The sequence below is a fragment of the Cnephaeus nilssonii genome, assembly GCF_951640355.1.
Source record: "Cnephaeus nilssonii genome assembly, chromosome: 4".
NCBI classification, from domain to species: domain Eukaryota; kingdom Metazoa; phylum Chordata; class Mammalia; order Chiroptera; family Vespertilionidae; genus Cnephaeus; species Cnephaeus nilssonii.
The window spans coordinates 57,583,981-57,605,193 of record NC_137075.1 but is presented as its reverse complement, the minus strand read 5'-3'; the positions used below and the strand labels follow the sequence as shown (position 1 = coordinate 57,605,193).

The following is a 21,213-nucleotide window of genomic DNA, read 5'->3' as shown; positions in this document are numbered from 1 at the left end:
CCAGGTTCGATTCCGGTCAAGGGCATGTACCTTGGTTGCGGGCACATCCCCATTAGGGGGTGTGCAGGAGGCAGCTGATTGATGTTTCTCTCTCATCAATGTTTCTAACTCTCTCTCCCTCTCCCTTCCTCTCTGTAAAAAATCAATAAAATGTATTTAAAAAAAATAGTTTTCTCCTCAGGTTTGTCTCCTCAAAAATACAAAAACTTTTTCCTTTGGTTAATTTTTTAAATAGTTCATTTAAAAACAATATTCCACCTAAACAGTAAATAAGGTGTAATCACCAGAGAACTTTCCAAGTTGAGAACAGACTCATGGTTTTTCTAACCTATGTTGCGATTTCTTTATATGAAAACCACTGCCCATTTTAAAATATTCTTTTCAATTATTTTCAGTAGTTGAAAAGTGTGCGTGTGGTAGGAAAGGCTCTTTCAATAAAGATTTACTTTCTCAAAAAAGCTTTACTTGACCCTAGTACAGGACCAAATTGGGTGAAGTCATTCTGAGCTCCCACAGCAGCAACTATTTCCATCATATCATTGCTCACACTTATTGAAATTACCTAATTATCCATTTAAATTGCACCATAATTATCTGTTATAATTGCACAGTACAGTGTAGTGGATAAATGTGGAATTTCTGAAGCCAGACTGGCACATGTGAATTCCATCTTTACCATACATTAGCTATGAGACTTGGGACAACATAATCTTTCTTGCCTATTTCCTTAAATGTAAATTAGGGGTAATAATAACATCATCATTTCACAAGTTGTTATTAAGCATTAAATGAGGAAATATATGTAGTAATTGAAAAAGTGCCTGGCACATAGTAAATGCTAGCCATTATTAGTATCATCTCAGTTAGAGATTGCTGTCTTACAAATTCTGAAGACAAGGACTGTGTCTGTTTCTTCACAAGAACATTCTCAGAACAATGGCTGGCACATACAGAGCAGGTACTCCATAAACGATGGATGGGAGTTTTCAGCTGTTAAATCTTTAAAATACTGAAAGGCTTTAGATATTATAAACATGCAATCAGTTTTTCCATAGAACACCCAATAACTAGCAGAAAGAAGGCTGATAAGTTACTAGCTTTTCTAACCAGACTGAATAAGTAACCACAGAATTTTCATATTCAAAGAACCTCAACTATTCAAATCCTATAGCTTCTAAGTGGTCAAAGCCAGTAGAATCAGACAAAAAGCATATGCTACCAGAAATCTCTGGATCAGGCCTAAATATAAATGAGTGATCATACCTCAAAGAGAAGTAAAATAAAAATAAAAATAAATAGAAGTAACATCTGAAGTTTAAAAGAGAAAAAAGTCCTTATTACACTTCATTATTTACTCCTATGATAAATTACCAATATAAATGTTTAGATAAGTAAGGTTACACTTTTTAAACAAATGCTTGATTGCAATGGTCTCTCAATTAAATACACCTATGAAAAAGACAAGTGGTTGACTTGATGTCAACAGTCTGTTACCTGAAAGTCGAGTCTGTGTTTACTAGTATATCACTTGGTACTTTTTCACTAGTGACAAGCACATTAATGAGCACACAGTATATGACTAATAAACATGTTAACTTAATAAATGAATGAACAATGTTCACTGTTGACGAATCAGGTCTACATCAGAAAAAGCTACCTAATATTCAATATGTTAAGGTTCTGTTTTCCTTTAAGAGGTCAGTTGCTAACACATAATCAATTTTCTTGACAGAGAAATGGATTGTCACCCAGATCCATAAATTCCTAAATGGCAAGAATGTTTTAATTCCTCTTTATGATCCCCAAAGAGATCAGCACAGAACTTATGCATTAATTAAGTGCTTATTTTTTTTAAGGATGAATAGCTTTTCCAGGTAGCGTTTTACTTATGAATGCTAAGTAGTTTCATATAATTACGATAATTCCAGACTGAAGAGTAGGTCTTGAATTGTCATGGGTGGGAGGAAAGAGAGAATCAAAATCTTTTAGAGGGGGAAAGGATTCTCATAAAATATGATGGATACGTGAAATACTGCTTAGCACAAGGGCATGAAATGCTTTTGAACATGACATCCCAGATGATCATTTTAAAAAGTTCATATGGGTTCAGTTCTAAGTTGAATTCATCCATGTTCACAAATATATCCATGTAACTGCTAATGCCATCTGTTAGAAGCTATCAGAGTACCTACTAAATAAATTGACTGATATAAACATGCCAGCACTGTATAAAGGCTTTAATGTGTCATACCAGTTAATTTAAATTATATACAGATACTATATTTCCTCATCTCACAGTTGAGGAAATTTTGTCTTTTTAAATAACTTTCCCAAAGTCAGAGAGTAGTAGAAAAGTGACTTAAACTTGGAATTGTGACAGCAGATGACTTAATGTTAGCCACTAATTTTTTTTATCTCCAGCACCAAGAAATCTGTCAATAGAGTATACACTTAAATAGAGAATAATTTCCATTAAGCCAGGCATTTTCAATGTCTCAGAACCCCTTTGGTCTCAGGGTTTCTTGTATAAAAAATACTTTGTCTTGCCCTAGCCAGTTTGGCTCAGTGGGTAGACAGTTGGTCCACAGCCTGAAGGGTCATGGGTTTGATTCTTGTCAAGGGCACATAATTCAGTTGCAGGCTTAATCCCCGGCCCCGGTTGGGGCACATGCGGGAGGCAACAAATTGATGAGTCTATTTCACATCAATGTTTCTCTGTCTCTCCCCCTCCCTTCCACTCGCTCTAAAAATCAATAGGAAAAATATCCTCAGGTGAGGATTAATAATCTCAAAAAACACTGAAAACCCAAAGAACTTTTAATTATGTGGGACATACCCATTGATATTTATCATATTAGAAATTACACCTGAAAAATTTTAAATACACAAGAACCATCAGAGCAAAGGCATCATTACCTATCATGAAGCATTTGGAAATTCATAGTATACTCAGGAAAGAAAGATTGAAATGGCAAACAGCGTCTTAGTAGCATATTGAAAAAATAGTTTTAATCTTGCAAAATGAGTTAAAAGGGTCTGAGGGCCGAAACCAGTTTGGCTCAGTGGATAGAGCGTCGGCCTGCGGACTCAAGGGTCCCAGGTTCGATTCCGGTCGGGGGCATGTACCTTGGTTGCGGGCACATCCTCAGTAGGGGGTGTGCAAGAGGCAGCTGATGGATGTTTCTCTCTCATCGATGTTTCTAACTCTCTATCCCTCTCTCTTCCTCTCTGTAAAAAATCAATAAAATATATTTTTAAAAAATAATAAAATAAAATAAAAATAAAAGGGTCTGAGGGACCTCAAGAGGTCCCTGGAGTTGCTGGATTAGGGTACAGTTGATCCTTGAGTAATGTGGGCAGGGTAGGGAAAGGTAGATGAGGGGTTGGTGAGGGGCACCAGCCCTGGTGTATAACTTTTGACTTCCCCAAATCTGTGTATAACTTTTGACTCCCCCAAAACTAACTACTATCATCCCTCAGTATCTTCAAAGGACTGGGCCTAGGGCCCCTGCAGATACAAAAATCTGAGCATGCTCAAATCCCTTATATAAAATGGTGCAGAACAATGCATAGAGTTGCTTCACAGATTCCCAACTCTTTTCGATCCATCATTGGTTAAAACCACTGTTGGTTGAATCTGCGGATGTGAAATCCAGACATTCAGACAGCTGACTGTATACATTTATTTTTTTAAATCCACATATAAGTTGACCTGTGGAGTTCAAATGCATGTTATTCAAAGGTCAACTGTATTTACTATATTTTAAAATAAATCATGCCACTATATCTTGTCAGAATCTGGAAATCCAGGTTGAAAACTTTGACAGAGGCCTCATTTCAGAGATGAGAAAAAAAGAAGTCAAGAGGTATGCCTAAGATTACACAGCTAGTCAATAGTAGATATCTAATCCTATCTAATAAAGAGGGAACATGCTAATTGACCCTCATGCTGTCGCAAAGATGGCGGCGCCCACAGCCAATAAGGAGGGAATATGCCAATTGACTGCCCCGCCCTCAAAGATAGCAGCGCCCATAGCCAATAAGGAGAGAAGATGCTAATTGACTGCCTCGCCCTCCAAATGGCGGTTCCCACAGCCAATAAGGAGGGAATATGCTAATTGGCTGCCCCACCTTCAGAGGTGGCGGCGCCAACAGCCATAAAATGGTGGCACCCAGTCCCCTCAGCCCCGCCGAGGCGGCAGGCGCGCAGCAAGGCCAGGCCCACCCCTAGGCGAATCTGGCCACTCCACACACCTGCCTCCGGAGTACCCCAGTCTCCTCAGCGTCCCAGCTGCCCAGGGACAGCCCAAGGAGCAGGCAAGCCTCGGATGGTGGCTGCCCAGTCGCCCAGGGCCACCCGAGGCTCAGGTAACCAGGGCTGGCCGAGGCTTGTGCTGCCGGCAGTGGCAGCAGCAAAGGTGTGATGGGGTGTCGCCATCCCCTGATCACCGGGTCGCCTCCCCCCCAAGGGCTCCCAGACTGTGAGAGGGGGCAGGCCGGGCTGAGGAACCCCCCCCTCCAGTGCATGAATTTTCATGCACCTGGCCTCTAGTCCTATATATAATAAAGATGCAATATGCAAATGGGCATTATGCAGAGAAGCGTAACAACCGACCGCATAACGACCGAATCACGGATCAGCAGGAGGGAGAGGCAGCGAGCTATAACAGGCGGCGGAGAACTACAGGAGGCGGCAGGGAATCAAGCTATGAGGGGGAGGGGGAGGGGGAGGGTAAAGGGGAGCTACAGGAGGGTGGGGCAGCGGGTGGAGAGCTACTGGTGAGCTACTGGTGCATGGATTTGTGCACAGGGCTACTAGTCTTACTATATTAAAGAACATATTTTTTCCTTTTTGATTACAAAGTATCAGTGGATAAATATTTGAGGATAGTTGGTAGTAAGGAAAGCAATTGCACAATAGCAAATAGGATATCAAAATTCCCAGGATCTCCTGAATAAGCCAGTACTTTCAGTGTTGTGCAGAAAAAGCTAATAGTGCATTTCTCCATTCACTATTATGTGCTGCTCCTAGGGCTTCCACTGATGAAGCATATCCATGGTCCCTATCAGATCAGCCTTCGAACTTCATTTCCACTTCCACTTCCAAACAGGACAAAGTAACAGAGATCATATTAACCCTCATACTTGAAACAATCACCAAACTAAAAAACTACATTCAACAACACTTTTGAGTCATTGGATATAGGCAGTGAAGAAATGGTGACCTCTAAGAGAGGAGTAAACTAAGTGAATCCTATGATTGCTGGGGTGCGGGAAAGAGGGAGATGGTTTAACCTAGAACTCCATAACTAGTAAAAAAAAAAAGAATACTTAAGACACATGGAAGATGAAAAACTTCATCAGCACTAGACCTACACAATGAGAAATATTAAAGAAAGTCCTTTAGTCAAAAGAATTAAAATACCAGAAAGAAATATAAATTTACACAAAGAACTAAAATAAAGCATGTTCTCCTATCACAGAATAAAAAGGATCAATAAAAATATTTGTAGAAAATCCCAAATATTTCAAAATTAAATAATACATTTATAAGTAATTCACAGGCCAAGTAAGTAATAAATAGGAAAATTATAAAGTATTTTAAACCAAGTGAAATGAAAACAGAACATAACAGAAATTATGGGATGTAGGTAACACCATGGTCAGAGTAAAATTAATCTATAATAATGATAAAAGCATAATATGCTAATTAGACCAGACGACCTTCCGGACAAAGCTGGGGCTGTGAGGGAAGCCTGGGTTCCCAGTGCCTGCCGGCGGCCAGAGGGAAGTCCAGGTCCCGGGTGCCAGAGGGAAGCCAGTGCTGGCAGCCGGGGGAAGGAAGGCCTACTCTTGCACGAATTTCGTGCATCAGGCCTCTAGTCCTATAAAACGAAAGCCTAATATGCTAAGTGTCTGGTCGTCCATTCAACGAATCAAAGTGTAATATGCTAATGATATGCTAAGGCCACTCAACGGCTTGCTATGACATGCACTGACCACCAGGGGGCAGAGAGTAGAAGAGTCGACCACTTGCTATGACGTGCACTGACCACCAGGGGGGCAGGCAGTCAACCTGTAGACCAATAGCTATGATGTGCACTGACCACCAGGGGGCAGACACTCTGACCCGGTAGGTTAGCTTGCTGCTGGGGTCCGGCCGATTGGTACTGAGCAACACAGACTAAACATGCCCTGGAGCCCTCCCGCGGTCCCTCCTTGGCTGGCCAACCTCCCACAACCCTCCCCAGTCCCGATCGTGCACTGGTGGGGTCCTTAGGCCTGGCCCGCACCCTCTCACAATCCGGGACCCCTTGGGGAATGTTGGAGAGCTGGTTTCGGCCCAATCCCACAGGCCAGGTTGAGGGACCCCACTGGTGCAAGAATTCGTGCACCGGGCCTCTAGTAGTAATAAAAATGCCTATTAGAAAAGATGAAATGTCTCAAATCAATGACCTCAACCTCGACCTTAAGAAATTAGAAAACAAAGAGCAAATTAAACTCAAAGTAAAGGTAAAAGTAGAAGTCAAACATATTGAAAAAAAAAAGGACAATGAAACCAAAATTAGTTATTTGAGAATATCAATAAAAGATAAGCCTTTAGCCACACTGATAGAGAAAAAGAAAGGAAACAATTCATCAATATCAGGAATGAGGTTGGTATTGTAACTACAGATCCTACAAACATTGTGCCAGGTAGATTCTAAAAGGCCCAAGGGTGTCTGTCTTCTGGTATTCACACCCCTATATAAACCATTCCTCTTGAGTGTGAGCTGACCTAATGACTTGCTCCTAATCAATAGAACATGGCAAAAGTGATGGATGTCATGTCTATGATTAGCTCCACAATATTGTGTCTTCTATCTTGCTATCAAACCCTCTCCCTTGCTGGCTTTGATGAAGTTGCTGTGATAAAAAGACCAAATTGGAAAGATACTGAGGGCACCTTCCAGACAATAGTCAATAGGGAACTGTGGCCCTTTGTTCAAAAACTAAAGGGAACTGAATCCTACCATAAACCAAATGAGCTTAGAAGCAGATGCTTCACAAATCAGTCTTTCAAATGGGACTCCAGTTCTGGCCCATTACACAGTTCTGTTATACAATTCTGTATAATAAATATATAGATACCTATTATAGTTTTATTCAAGACATGAGCAACCAGAAATGAAATAAAAAATACAATCATAAGAACATTAACAATTATTAGTTAGAAACTGAATGTAAGTTGTGCAAGATGAGTTCAATGAAAAATATAAAACATTACTAAGGGAAATTAAAGAAGCTTAAATAGAAGGATATACCATATTCATGGATCAGATGGCTCCCCATTGTTAAAATAAGTTCCCCTTAAACTTATCTATAGATTCAATGTAATCCCAAACAAAATCCAGAAGACTTTATAGAAATTGATAGGCTGGTTTTAAATATTTCAATTTTTATGCAAAACAATTTAAAACCAAATAACAGACTGGAAGACAATACACTATCTCATATCAAGGTTTATTTTAAACTAGTGGCCTGGTGCACGAATTGGTGCACATTGAAAGGAAATTAATTAGAAGAAATATTTTAATATCGCTATTCGCCCTTTCTCTATAATAGAAGTGTCAACCAAATTCACGATCGACAATGACAGATCAAAACACACGTGTGTGATTGGCGCCAGCAAGAGCTTTATATGTATCGTGCATGAACAAGTCAAGTTAGGCTTTTATGTACATAGAATAAACTTGCTTAATTAGACCTGCTTTCTGATTTAGCTAAACTTTTTTCAGCCCAGTGAAGCACCCCAACCTCTCTTTCAGGTAATTGTCAGCAACACAGCAGGAACACGAAGCAGATTATTATTGTAGACTAGTAGCCCGTTTGCATGAAGATTCGTGCAATAGACCTTCATTCACCTGGCTGCCTGCACCAGTTTTCTGCCGGCACCAGGGACCCAGGCCTTGGCTGTGGCCACCGCCTTCTGCCTTTTTCAGGGTCGGGGCTTGGCCCCGGGCGGTGGCCTTGGGCTCGCGGCACCCAACATCCTTGCTAAGGATCGCAGGAGCCGACCCCCAGTGGTTTCCTGCGATCAGTGCAGGCTCCACGCTGGTGCCCAAGGCCCGGAAAGCCTCGGCCCCTGGGACCCCCGGGAGCGGCGGGAGGGGCCGGGCCACGCCCCCCCAGGTGGCCGATCGACCCCCAGACCCCCGGGAGGGGCAGGAGGGGCAGGACCATGCCCTCCCAGGTGGACGATCAACCCCGGGATACCCGGGAGGGGAGGGAGGGGCCCGGACACGCCCCCCCCGTGGCCGATCGACCCCCGGGACCCCCGGGAGGGGCGGGAGGGGCAGGGCCACACCCTCCCAGGTGGACGATCAACCCCGGGACCCCCGGGAGGGGCGGGAGGGGCCCGGACACGCCCCCCTAGGTGGCCGATTGCCCCAGGCACCCCCCGGGAGCGGTGGCATGGGCCCGGCAACGCCCCCCGGGGTGCCGATCGCCCCAGGCACCCTGGGGAGCGGCGGCATGGGCCCGGCCACGCCCCCGGGGTGCCGATCGCCCCAGGCACCCTGGGGAGCGGCGGCATTGGCCCGGCCACGCCCCCACGGGGTGCCGATCGCCCCAGGCACCCCGGGGAGCGGCGGCATGGGCCCGGCCACGCCCCCCTGGGGTGCCGATCGCTTCAGGCACCCCCGGGAGCAGCGGCATGGGTCCGGCCACGCCCTCCGGGGTGCCGATCGCCCCAGGCACCCCGGGGAGCGGGGCATGGGCCTGGCCACGCCCCCCCGGGGTGCCGATGGCCCCAGGCACCCCGGGGAGCGGCGGCATGGGCCCGGCCACGCCCCCCGGGGTTCCGATCGCTTCAGGCACCCCCGGGAGCAGTGGCATGGGTCCGGCCACGCCCCCCCCGGGGTGCCGATGGGCCCGGCCACGCCCCCCCGGGGTGCCAATCGCCCCAGGCACCGCCGGGAGCGGCGGCATGGGCCCGGCCACGCCCCCTCGGGGTGCCGATTGCTTCAGGCACCCCCGGGAGCGGCGGCATGGGTCCGGCCACGCCCCCCCGGGGTTCCGATCGCCCCAGGCACCCCGGGGAGCGGCGGCATGTGTCCAGCCACGCCCCCCCGGGGTGCCGATGGGCCCGGCCACGCCCCCCGGGGTGCCGATCGCTTCAGGCACCCCCGGGAGCGGCAGCATGGGCCCGGCCACTTGGCACCGCCATCTTGAACTTCTCAACGGCGGATATGCCACCCGGAGTCCCGCCCCCAGCCTCCTGCCGGCCCAATCGTGGGCATAGCGGAGGTGCGGTCAATTTGCATGTTTCTCTATTATAAGGTAAGATCACGCAGGGAGAACAAAGGGTAAAATATTTAACTGCATCAGTGTTTGACTATATTCTGCGCAGTGAGAAAACCTGAAGTCATTTTCAAGGTCCACCATTTCTTACTTCTTTTCAGTCGGATCAAATTTCTAAACTTTCTAAATTGGTTTTCCAGCTAATGAAAAGAAAATAGGATTCTGCCGAGTCTCCTATCTACATACTCCAGGACTTCTGTGAGGATCAAATGAGATGAGGCACAGGAAAACACTTCACAGACATTTGGTTAGAGTGTGAAATGTTTACACCTGGCTATAGAGCAAGTCATGTACCTGGGATGAAGAAACTGCAAGGAGGCTAGTTGTGGCTAAGGAGAGGAAGCTGGGCATTGCTAGGTAATGGTGACATCATTACCTGGCACCAATAGCCACCATTTTCAAGCTGGGCTGTGAGCCACATTTTGCGACATGGGATCTCGGCAGCATGGGCTGCGATTTGGTGAGCTGTCACTCCAGGGTGGTGATGGGGCCTGTGTCCCACTTGGGGGAAGCCAAGTGTTGCTTTGTGGGCACCAGGTCCGTGGTGCCAGTGCACATCATGGCAGCTCCTGCATAGAGTGTCTGCCCCTGGTGGTCAGTGCATGTCATAGCGACCAGTTGGACAGTTCAACACTTAGCATATTAGCCTTTTATATAGAGAGATGTACAGTAATCCAGTATGGTCTTGGTGTGATCATTAAAAAACAACAACAATGGAACAGAATAGAGTAAAAAATGGATCTTTTCATATATGTCCATTTATTTTCAGAGGTAACTAGGGAATTCAATGGGAAAAAAATAATCTCTTAAACAACAGATACCAATAAAACAGGAGCCTTACTTCACACCTTATTAAAAAATGAACTGTAATGGAGCACAGATCTAAACAAACAGTTAAATGTATACGTTGTTTAATTTACTATGCCTTGAGACTGCTATGTTACTAGTAGTCAAACTTATTTCAAAAGGGTTACAAGAAGGATTCCCTGGATGGGAAAATATGTGAGAAGTATGTTGCATTCCTTTCTTAAAGGTTTATAATTTACAATAATATTAAAAACAAAAATCTAATATGAATAAAAACATTTGTTTAATTTTGTTTAACTCAATAATACATAAATATGGTGGACCATGGAACTGTGAACTTACAAATTGTTTATTAATATCCTATTAAACACAGTTTGAGAAACTATAATCTTATTCAATTTCTTTTGTTTTACATGTTAGGAACTAATGTCCAGAATAAGTAATTAATTTGACCAAGTTTGCTTGTCTAATGGAAGAAATTCACTTGTCTCCAGGCTTAAGTTCTCTGTTTTTTGTATTACAAAACAGATAATCATTTTTACTTGGTATGCCTTTAAGGTTTCATAATCAAGTACTGCTTCAATTTCTGTGCTTCTACTCTCCCTGGGCCATCATTATTAGAACTTTTATCATTCTATAGTATAATAATCTGTTTTTCCCATAAGAAAGAGAACTACTTTTGCCTAGGGTATGTGAACTAATCATTTTTGTTTTGCCCAACTAATTCCAGAGACAGAAAATAGTGGAATCTCAATAAATGCTTCATGAATGAAAGAAGTGGAAGAAAAAATGTAAGATCCCACAAACTAGAGTACAGAAGTTCAAAAGAAGACTTTAAGATTTAAAAAGGGAAGAAAGATACTGAGGAAAAGTGATCTAAAAATGTAAGGTAGGGTTAGTGGCAAATCAAGTACAGTATTTACAGAGCACAATCTCAGAAAAGTATGAACTCAATGAGATGTAATGTTATCATCAATGCAGAGAAGATATTTGGTTCAGGACAGCTGATACTTTATTGTTTAATCACTAAATAATTTCCTAAACACCAAGAATACGTTCTGCTCCATGCAAAATGTAGCACATTGATTACAATATAAAACCACATCCAAATAATTACTTCATTTGATAACAAAAAAGATTAAGCATCAGTTCAATATATTAAAGGAAAACCTTCCTAGCTTATTTTCAGAAAATCCTCTCTAATAAAATGGTAATATGCAAATTAACCATCACTCCGCTACATAAGCCACGTCCACTAGCCAAGCCACGCCCACCAGCCAATCAGGGCGAGTATGCAAATTAACCCCATCCAAGATGGCTACAGCCACAGAGAGCAAGGTTTCCCAGGTAACAGAGCAAGCCAAGCTTTCCATAGCCGTTGCAGGCCTAAGCCTCCACTCAAGCTACAAAGTTTCAATTATAGAAGGTAAACAAATTCAAACAAATGGCGGCAGAATGGAGCTTGAGAGAGCAGGCCAGGGTTGCGGGCGGCAACAGGGGAAGCAAAGCTTTCCGCACACCCTGGCCGGGCTCACCGGCTTAATGCCACAAAGTTTCAATTGTAGAAGGTGAATTAACTGCCACAGAAATGGCTGCCGCCCCGGAGGGAGCAGCAGGCTTGGCTCTGCTCCAGGCTACAAAGTTTCAATTGTAGAAGGAAAATAAATTCCAGATACCAGGGTCTCTGCTTGGGTTGCCAGGGGGCGTGGCCGGCCTGCAAACCACCACAGGCCCCTCGCTCAGGCCGCCCCACGCCCCAAGGAAACCCCACCCTGACCCGGGACACCCTTCAGGGCAAACCAGCTGGCCCCCACCCGTGCACCAGGCCTCTATCCTATCTAATAAAAGAGTAATATACAGATTGATCATCACTGCAACACACAATATAGCTGCCCCCATGTGGTCAAAGATCCTGCCCCCATGTGGACACAAGATGGCCACTACAAGATGGCCAGCAGGAGAGGGCAGTTGGGAGGCACCCGGCCTGCAAGGAGGGCAGTTGTGAGGGACCAGGCCTGCAAGGGAGGGCAGTTGAGAGGGACCAGGCTTGCAAGGGAGGGCAGTTGGAGGTGATCAACCCTGCAGGAGAGGGCAGTTAGGGGTGACCAGGACGGCAGAGGAGGGAAGTTGGGGGCAAACAGGCTGGCAGGGGAGCAGTTAAGCATCAACCAGGCTGGCAGCGGAGTGGTTAGGGGGTGATCAGGCTGGCAGGCAGAAGCGGTTAGGGGCAATCAGGAAGGCAGGCAGGCAAGCAGTTGGGAGCCAGCAGTCCTGGATTGTGAGAGGGATGTCCCAAATTGGAGAGGGTACAGGCTGGGCTGAGGGACAACCCCCCGTCGTGCACGAATTTCGTGCACCGGGCTTCTAGTGTTAGAATAAATGACAACAAAAATATATCACAAAAGGAACTAAAATTAATTGATTATGCTATGTCTGACCACATAATCAATCTCATTTAGGTCTCCTAACTACCCTGTGATGTAGATATCCTTTACAAATTTTTTGAGAAACTAAAGCCTCTTCTTTTTGAATTTACATTCCTAAGAATCTGGGCTACATACTTTTTCCCACAATAATCTCCAAATCCCAAAATCTGTGAGATAGTAAACTTTTCCAACAGTTTCAAATTTGTAAACATAATTTTCTTTTTCTGATTTATAGAACCTACTGGTGAGTATTTAAAAACTAGAATAGGTCCCCATTTTGTTCTGGACATACTCCAGCTTCCTCCGTAAGGAGCATCCAAGATTATAAAACTCCTAACATGGTTTTGCATCAGAAGGGATCTGTATACCTTTCATAAAACTGGATGTAAAAAGAGAAACTCTTATTCACTACTTAATAAACTCCAGATATTACACTACATATTTTATAAAACTTCCTCTATTTAATTCTTATACATTTTTATGAGATCAATCTCTTTGCAGATGAGAAAACTGAACTCAGATTAAGTATTTTATCTTTTCCAAGGTCAAATATATTGGTAAAACCAAGAAGCAAACTTACCTGATTTTTCCATGGCTTTATTTTTTTTTTTTACATATAAAAGTGAACATTTTTATAAGAAATAAAGATAGCCCCATCATGTTACAACTTCTAGAGTATCTATCTTTAAAGTCCTTGATAAGTAGAAATATCAAGGGGTCTCTTTTATACTTCAGCAAATGTAATATGATAGAAAGAAACAGTAATTTAGAGTCATATTAGTTTTAGATATTTAATATCTGGTAAGTTTTCTACATTCTCTGAGCCTAAATTTCCTTGACTTCTAAAATGTACAGGTGTTTTCCTAGAAGAAAACAAAGGCTAGTAAAATCTTGGACATTCTCAAAGCAATATTTATTTTATACATCTCCTCAGGCAAGGGAAACAAAAGAAAAAAATAAACAAATGGGACTATATTAAACTCAAAAGTTTCTGCACAGCAAAGAAAACTATCAACAAAATGAAAAGACAACCTACTGAATGGGAGAGCATATTCACCAATACATCTGATAAGAGGTTAAAATCCAAAATTTATAAAGAGCTTATAAAACTCAACACCAAAAACAAACAATCCAATTTAAAAATGGGCAAAAGACCTAAACAGACACTTCTCCAAAGAGGACATACAGATTTCTAATATACATATGAAAAAATTAAAAATGGAACTGCCCTATGACCCAGCAATTTCACTTCTGGGAATTTATCTGAAGAAACCTGAAATACTAACTCGAAAGAATATATGTACCCCTATGTTCATTGCAGCATTATTTAGAATAGCCAACACGTGGAAGCAACCCATGTCCATCAGTAGAAGAGATATAAAATAGCCATGGTACATTTACACAATGGAATACTACTCAGCTGCAACAGGAAGAAAATTTCACCCTTTGTGACTGCATGGATCGACCTGTTATGCTAAGTGAAATAAGCCAGTCAGAGAAAGAAAAGTAGATGATTTCATTCGTATGCAGAATCTAATGAACTGAACAAATAAGCAAAATAGGGACAGACTCATAGAGAGTAAGTAGACAACTCTGGTGGGGGGTACTGTGGTAGGGATAGGTTTGCAGAAAAAGAAATAAAAGAGAAAGAACTCATGGACAGGAATAACAGTGTAGTGACTACGGGGTGGGAGGCAGTAGGGGAGTGGGTAGAAGTGGAAGAGGGTATATGTGGGATAAATGGTGATAGAAAAATAAAATAAAATAATAAAATAAAGGGGGGAAATGTTTAGGATTTTTAAAATGACTTCTTGGTGAGCTGGTATGAAACTCAGAATAGGCATCACATGAGAGGTCTTAAACTATATTATGACAAATGCTGGTTATGATTATTGTTATTAATAAAAATAGGCTAAACAGGCCTAAAAATGTATTCAGCCAGACTCCATCCTCAATTATTTCCTAAGTTTATAGGAAATAATTAAAAAGCCATCAGAAACTAGGACCTCAACAATTACAAAAAGGGACACAAGAGCGATTTTAAAAGATTAATATGTTTTGACTTCTACTTGTTAACTTTAAAGACTAAACAATGAGAAGAAAAAAAGAGAGACTTGCAAAGATCAATCCTGATAAACATGCTATCTCATAGGCATACAAGTGAAACTCACAGTGAGGTGAGAAAGGCTCTTTCCAGAAAATCTATATTAGAGCATCTCAACTGGCGTTGTACCTAGAATGGCTAGACTGAAAAAATAGGTTTGACTGGCTTAAAATGGAACCACCGACAATCTGATAGGTATGTGATTTGAAGGAGCGTATATCATTTTTAACCCAATTATTTTGTTACCCAAGAATATTAAGATTACAATATATAGTCAGGTGTTGTTTTGAATGCAACCAATTGTAATAACCATTTCTCTCGTGGGTTTATTTAACCCTAACTTTAAAATACACCCTTTTCTTACCCATAGTTTTCTTCACATTCAGAAGGAGCAGTTATATAACAAAACAGAGATTAATGGGAACATAGATGCAATATATAGAAAACACTTACTTTAATTCTCTGTCCCTCTTGTCTTGCTTTGCTATTTAACTGCTTCATCTCGTGTTTTGTACCTGAGATCAAGAGGCATAAAATACTATTTCAAAATCTGTATCTCCTTTCTAATTATTGCATTTGAACTCCTAGAACCTACACCATTTTCTTCTTCAAAATAAAAAAAGCAAACCATAAACAATCTACTCTAAAGGAGAGTTAACACTAAACTTTAGTACCCATCAATGCTAATGGGGGTTAGGAAGTAAAAATTATTTTATTTAATTTTTATTAACACAGCTAGATTTTCCCATTTATAAGGAAAACCATCAAAATCAGATAATCTAGTAGTTGTATAACACAACCACAGCTAACTTGTCAAAGCCTAAATAAAACACATGAAGTTTAGTTCGGGAGTCATTACTCTGGGGGCAGTAAGTCTCTATGATTTTGTATCTCCCCTAGTCACCAAGTGTGCCAGTTTTTTTTCCCCCCTTTGTGACATCTCTCTTCTTTCCATTACTTTGTGATCTTAATCTATCCATCCTAATCCAAATTTTATATCATCACAAGTGGGCCAGATGTAGTAACATCTTACCAGATCATCTTATTTCTTGTCACCCTTTTACATTGGTTCCATCCTTCATACCTCAACATATTGATCTTTATAAAGCACTTTGTGTCATGACCTATATAAAAGTCTAATTTTAACTGGCTCTCTACTTCCCAAAGATAGACTATATTTCTTCTACAGAAAGGTTACCTGCCTTACCACACTATTTACCTACAAAGCAAGATGATTTACTATTTACTGAACTTCGTGATTTGGAAGCATTTGTACTTGTGGTTCCATCATTCCACATTTCCAGAAAGTTATCTTCATTTTAACTTTATTCATACAAATGCTATCTGTCCTATAATATACTACTCAAATACTTCCTCTTCTATTAAGTCTTTCCTGACCACCCAATGTAATCTCTCCCTCTCCTGTAATCCCATGTTTACCAATAAGATTAATTTTATAATTAATTATTTGCTACCTTAAAAGAGTTAAAGTTTTATAATTGATTTAATTCTTTAGGCAAATATGACTTGTATTTCTAACCATAATTCCTGAACTCTAAAATATATATTTATTCATGTTTTACATTTAAGAAATTGAGTGATTTTAAAATATCAGCAAATTAAAACTTAGGACCACAGTAAGCCTCAAGCTACTTAAAAGCAGGCAGACAACCTTATTATCCTTATTTACAATGGTGGTTCCCACTGTGCTCTGCTGGAAGAAGAAAACCACAGGTCCTCTCCACCCTTAGATATTCATTCCGAAGGCCTCTACCTTAAAATGTAAATGAACTACATGCCAGGTTCTCCCAAAATTCAAGCCAGTCCAACCCTTCCTGGGATCAAAATGACCTCGGTGTATTTTTACAGATAGCATATGAGGGGAACTAAGGCTTTATTATCCCATCTCCAGCTCGCTATTTGTCAAACTATGGAGTGGCTCCTAGTCTATCCTTCCACATGAATGAAAAGATGCTAAATACCTGCTAAAAATGGAGAGATATTCCTTTAGCCACATCTGGTAGAAATGGTTTAGGAGTCCTAGAGTCCTAGAGATATAATACTAAACTCAGCCAGATAAGGTAACCTTATGAATTCATTTTAATTTTCATAAAAGCTGAAAGCTTATGTTTACTCTAGCTGATTTTTTTTATTATTTTGGTTTTCCTTATCCCAAATACCTGATCTATGGATTTCTGTATGAGTCTTAGGAGGCTAGAGCAACTCTTAAATCCTTGTACCCTCATATTTTTATTTTCTACCTGACCTGGTTTATCAAGCTGCCATCCATGTGTATTCCTGACAACTGGTCTGAAAAATGACCACTGCTGGTTGCTTTTTTAAATAAACCAAACCCTCATATCCTGTCACCGAGACAGAATAGTATGTATTAAAATGAAAGACCTCTAAATGTACCTACTGTTTATCCCTTAATAAAAAGTCCCTACAATTATTCTGTGCTGAGTCATATACAGCAGCTAAAACAAGTATTTTAAAGACAACTCATCACCACATAACTACTTTTCCTCTCCTCCACTAATAGGCCTAAGTATGGAACTTAGTAAGTTATTATTAGTAGCCAGCACCCTTTTATCAATGAAAAAAAGGGAAGGGGGATGAGTTTAAGGTAAAGAGAAAAAACATGCCCAGGGTCACAGAGCTAGAAAGTAGAAGTCCAGAAATAGAACCCCAACAGCCTGACTTCAATATTCAGGCTCTTAAATTCTAAGCTATTCTGCCTCCCAATTCACTATACTTACTAAGCAAATTTATTTTTACCATATCCTGTCCCATGTTCTCTTTTGGGATATCAATTACAGATCCTCTTCTCTTTCACCTTTCTCCTATCTCTTCTCTCATTCCTTTAGTATATGGCAGAAAATTTAAGACAGTTCTTCGAGTTGAGAAATCCAGACAAATCTCATGGGTAGTTTGTATCAAAAGCACACATCACAAACTAGTAAAATCTCAAACTCATTAAGTCGTAGTTTCCTCATCTATGAAATAAAAGCACTGGATATAAATAACTAATATACCTTCTAATCTTAAAAACTCTATAATACTGCAAAATGGAGACTGGAGGAAGAGCAACATGGACATGACTGTTTCATTCTACAAACCATAGTATAAAGATAAGGGGGGCGGGGGGTGGAAAATGGTGGAAATTTAGCAATTAGAAAAAATAAGCACTCAAACCTTATTCAACTGAATGTTACTTCTTTCCCAAAATAACTGCCATAATAGATTATATATAACCTGAAAAATACTCATGATTAAAATGCCTACTCCTGGTACCTATAAATATAATATCTATTAGTAGTGACCTACCAGTGAACTTCCCTACTTTTTAAAGTGAGAAATGAAAAATTCTACCTTAGCACAGGGTGCAAACCCAAATGGTACTTCAGTACTTTGAGCTTGGTCTAGGTTGTGTAACAGAGCTAGGAGGCAGGAAAACCAAGATGAGATGGCCTTCTAAAGAGGAAAAGAAATCTGAAACTGGAATAAACCATGAACACTATAGTTATTAAGAAAAATCATGATATTCTCAGGCCTTCATGTCTGATACAATGACAAATGTAGGAAACATGTTTTCAGGAAATGATAAAAAATGAGGAAGAGGCAGGACAAACTCTTTAAATATACCTTTTGGACATGTCTTAATTGAGATTTTAACTGTTCCTTTCAATCTCTGGTGCTTTGATCTCGATCACCACTTTCACATATTTCTGAAATTAACAGTGCTAGTCACATCACAATGATTTTTTATCTGTTCATAAGTGTGTCTTTGTTCTACAGAGGTGAGCTATAGTTTAATAACACAGAAACCAGGACTCTAAAGTAGGGAGGTCTGAGGTACATGCCACAAGTACTATGCTGAATGTCTCAAGCATGTTCTGTCTCATCTCCACATTTCCTAAGAATGCTAGCCATTTCTTCTATACCATTAGATATAGTTTTTTATTTCTGAGTGCCCTAACCAAAATTCTGCACTGAATGATGTGCTGTGGGTAGTTCTGATAACCAGAAATTCAACCATATTACTTGTACATTGTCAAGTTACTTTTCTGGTGGATCAGGCAGATACAGCAGACAGAAGCCCTGCTGGAGTGACGTTTCCTACTTCTGAGAAAACGGGTATAAGACTAACACAATGATGAGAACATTCCCTTTGAAAAGCTGTTAAATAAAAACTTCAACCTATATGATTTTGTGTAGCCAAGCTTACACAGTAAAATACATAGTAAAATACAGTATTAATAAGAGCCCATGTGCCAAATATGGATTTATAGTACTACACAAAATTCTTTTTTCCTTATAGTTTTGAGTGGGGGTAGAGAAGAAGAACAGCACCTCTGAATCCATGTGAATTAGTAGCATATGTTTTATAATTCCTTTTTTATTTATCTCTACTGTTCAAAGTATTACATATGTCCCCCCTTTTCCGCCATTCGAACCCTGTATCCCACCCCTCTCCCATCTCCAGGCCTACTGCACTATCGTCTGTGTCCATAGGTTATGCATATCCTATACAATAAAAGGGTAATATGCAAATAGACCGAATGGCAGAACAACCGAACAACCAATCAAAACGTAATATGCTAATGATATGCTTATGCTCCTCAACCACTTGCTATGACGTGCACTGACCACCAGGGAGCAGACAGTAGACCAGTCGACTAGTCACTATGACGTGCACTGACCACGAGGGGGCAGATACTCCAACAGGTAGGTTAGCTTGCTGCTGGGGTCCGGCTGATCAGGACTGAGCGAGATAGGCTGGACACGCCCTGGATCCCTCAGGCGGCCCCTCCCCAGCCTGATCGTGCACCGGTGGGGTCCCTCAGCCTGGCCTGTGCCCTCTTGCAATCCGGTACCCACAGGGGATGTCAGAGAGCCAGTTTCAGCCAGAACCCGCAGGACACTCCCCTTGGGAGGGCACCAGACGCAGGACTCACGGCTGGTGAGCACTGTTGCTGCAACACAAGCCTCTCCTGATCAGGACTGATTGGGCGCGAGCCCGTAGAAGGCACAGTGAGGCCAGGGTGAGCAGGAGCAGCAGGTAGGAGCTGCAGGCAGCCTTGGACTGCGGGTTTCGGCCCAATCCTGCAGGTCACCCAGAGGGACCCCACCGTGCATGAATTCGTGCACTGGGCCTCTAGTATACATATAAATTCTTTGGCTAATCTCTTCTTGCTCCCTCTTTCCCCCCGCTTCCCACTGAAATTTGTCAGTCTGTTCCATGCTTCTATGCTTCTGGCTCTAGTTTGTTCATCGTTTGTTTTGTTCATTACATTCCATATATAAGTGAGATCATGTGATACTTATTTGTCTCTGACTGGCTTATTTCACTTAGCATAATACCCTTGAGGTCCCTTCATGCTGTCTCAAAGGTTAAGATATCCTTTTTTTACAGCTGCATAGTATTCCATGGTGTAAATGTACCACAGCTTTTTTATACACTCATCTACTGATGGGCACTTGGGTTGTTTCCAGATCTTGGCTATTGTAAATAATGCTGTTATGAACATAGGGGTGCATACATTCTTTCTGATTGGTGTTTCAGGATTCTCAGTATATATTCCTAGAAGTGGGATCACTAAGTCAAACAGCAGTTCCATTTTTAATTTTTTTTGAGTTAATTCCATACTGTTTTCCATAGTGGCAGTACTGTCCGCATTCTCACAAGCAGTGTACTAGGGTTTCTTTTTCCTCCACATCCTCGCCAGCACTTGTTGTTTGTTGATCTATTGATGACAGCCTTTCTGGTAGGTGTAAGGTGGTACCTCATTGTTGTTTTAATTTGTATCTCTCTGATGATTAGTGACTTTGGGCATTTTTTCATGTCTATTGTCCATCTGTATGTCCTCTTTCAAGAAGTATCTGTTTAGGTCCTCTGTCATTTTTTAATTGGATTGTTTGTCTCCCTTTTGTTGAGTTGTATGAGTACTTTATTTATTTGAAAATTAAACCCTTATCAGATATATCATTAGCAAATGTTCTCCTATACAGTGGGTTCCCTTTTCATTTGATGCTGGTTTCTTTTGCTGTGCAGTACCTTTTTAGTTTGATGTAGTCCCATTTGTTTATTATTTCCTTTGTTTCTCTTACTCTAGGTAATGTATTGGTGAAAATTCTGCTACATGAGATGTCTGCTAATTTGCTGCCCACATTTTCTTGTAGGATTTTTATGGTTTCATGACTCACATTTAAGTCTTTTATCCATTTTGAGTTTATTCACGTGTGTTAAAGTATCTTCTATTGTGGCCTCTTTACTTCTATTGTGTAAAGTGTTTTCAAATATTACAAAACTAGAGGCCTGGTGCACAAAATTCATGCACGGGGGTGGGGGGTGTCCCTCAGCCCAGACTGCACCCTCTCCAATCTGGGACCTCTTGAGGGATGTCCGGTCAGGCATTCCTCTCACAATTCAGGACTGCTGGCTCCCAACCGCTCACCTGCCTCTGCCTGATTGCCCCTAACCGCTTCTGCCTGCCAGCCTGATCACCCCCTAACCACTCCTCTGCCAGCCTG

The 21,213-nt window shown here is 41.7% G+C and overlaps 1 protein-coding gene across 10 annotated transcripts in view; it reads right to left on the bottom strand.

The window, feature by feature from the left end:
* Window positions 1-21,213, bottom strand: part of TCF12 (transcription factor 12) — a 374,687-nt gene that overhangs the window by 206,983 nt on the left and 146,491 nt on the right. For 3 of the 10 annotated variants that reach the window (XM_079767782.1, XM_079767773.1, XM_079767783.1), the window contains exon 3: window positions 15,133-15,194. The exons of the other annotated variants lie outside the window; for them this stretch is intronic. In XM_079767782.1, the coding sequence (XP_079623908.1) occupies window positions 15,133-15,180 (48 nt within the window). In that variant the 5' untranslated portion in view covers window positions 15,181-15,194. The remainder of the gene's footprint in view (window positions 1-15,132; window positions 15,195-21,213) is intronic. 10 annotated transcript variants of the gene reach the window in all.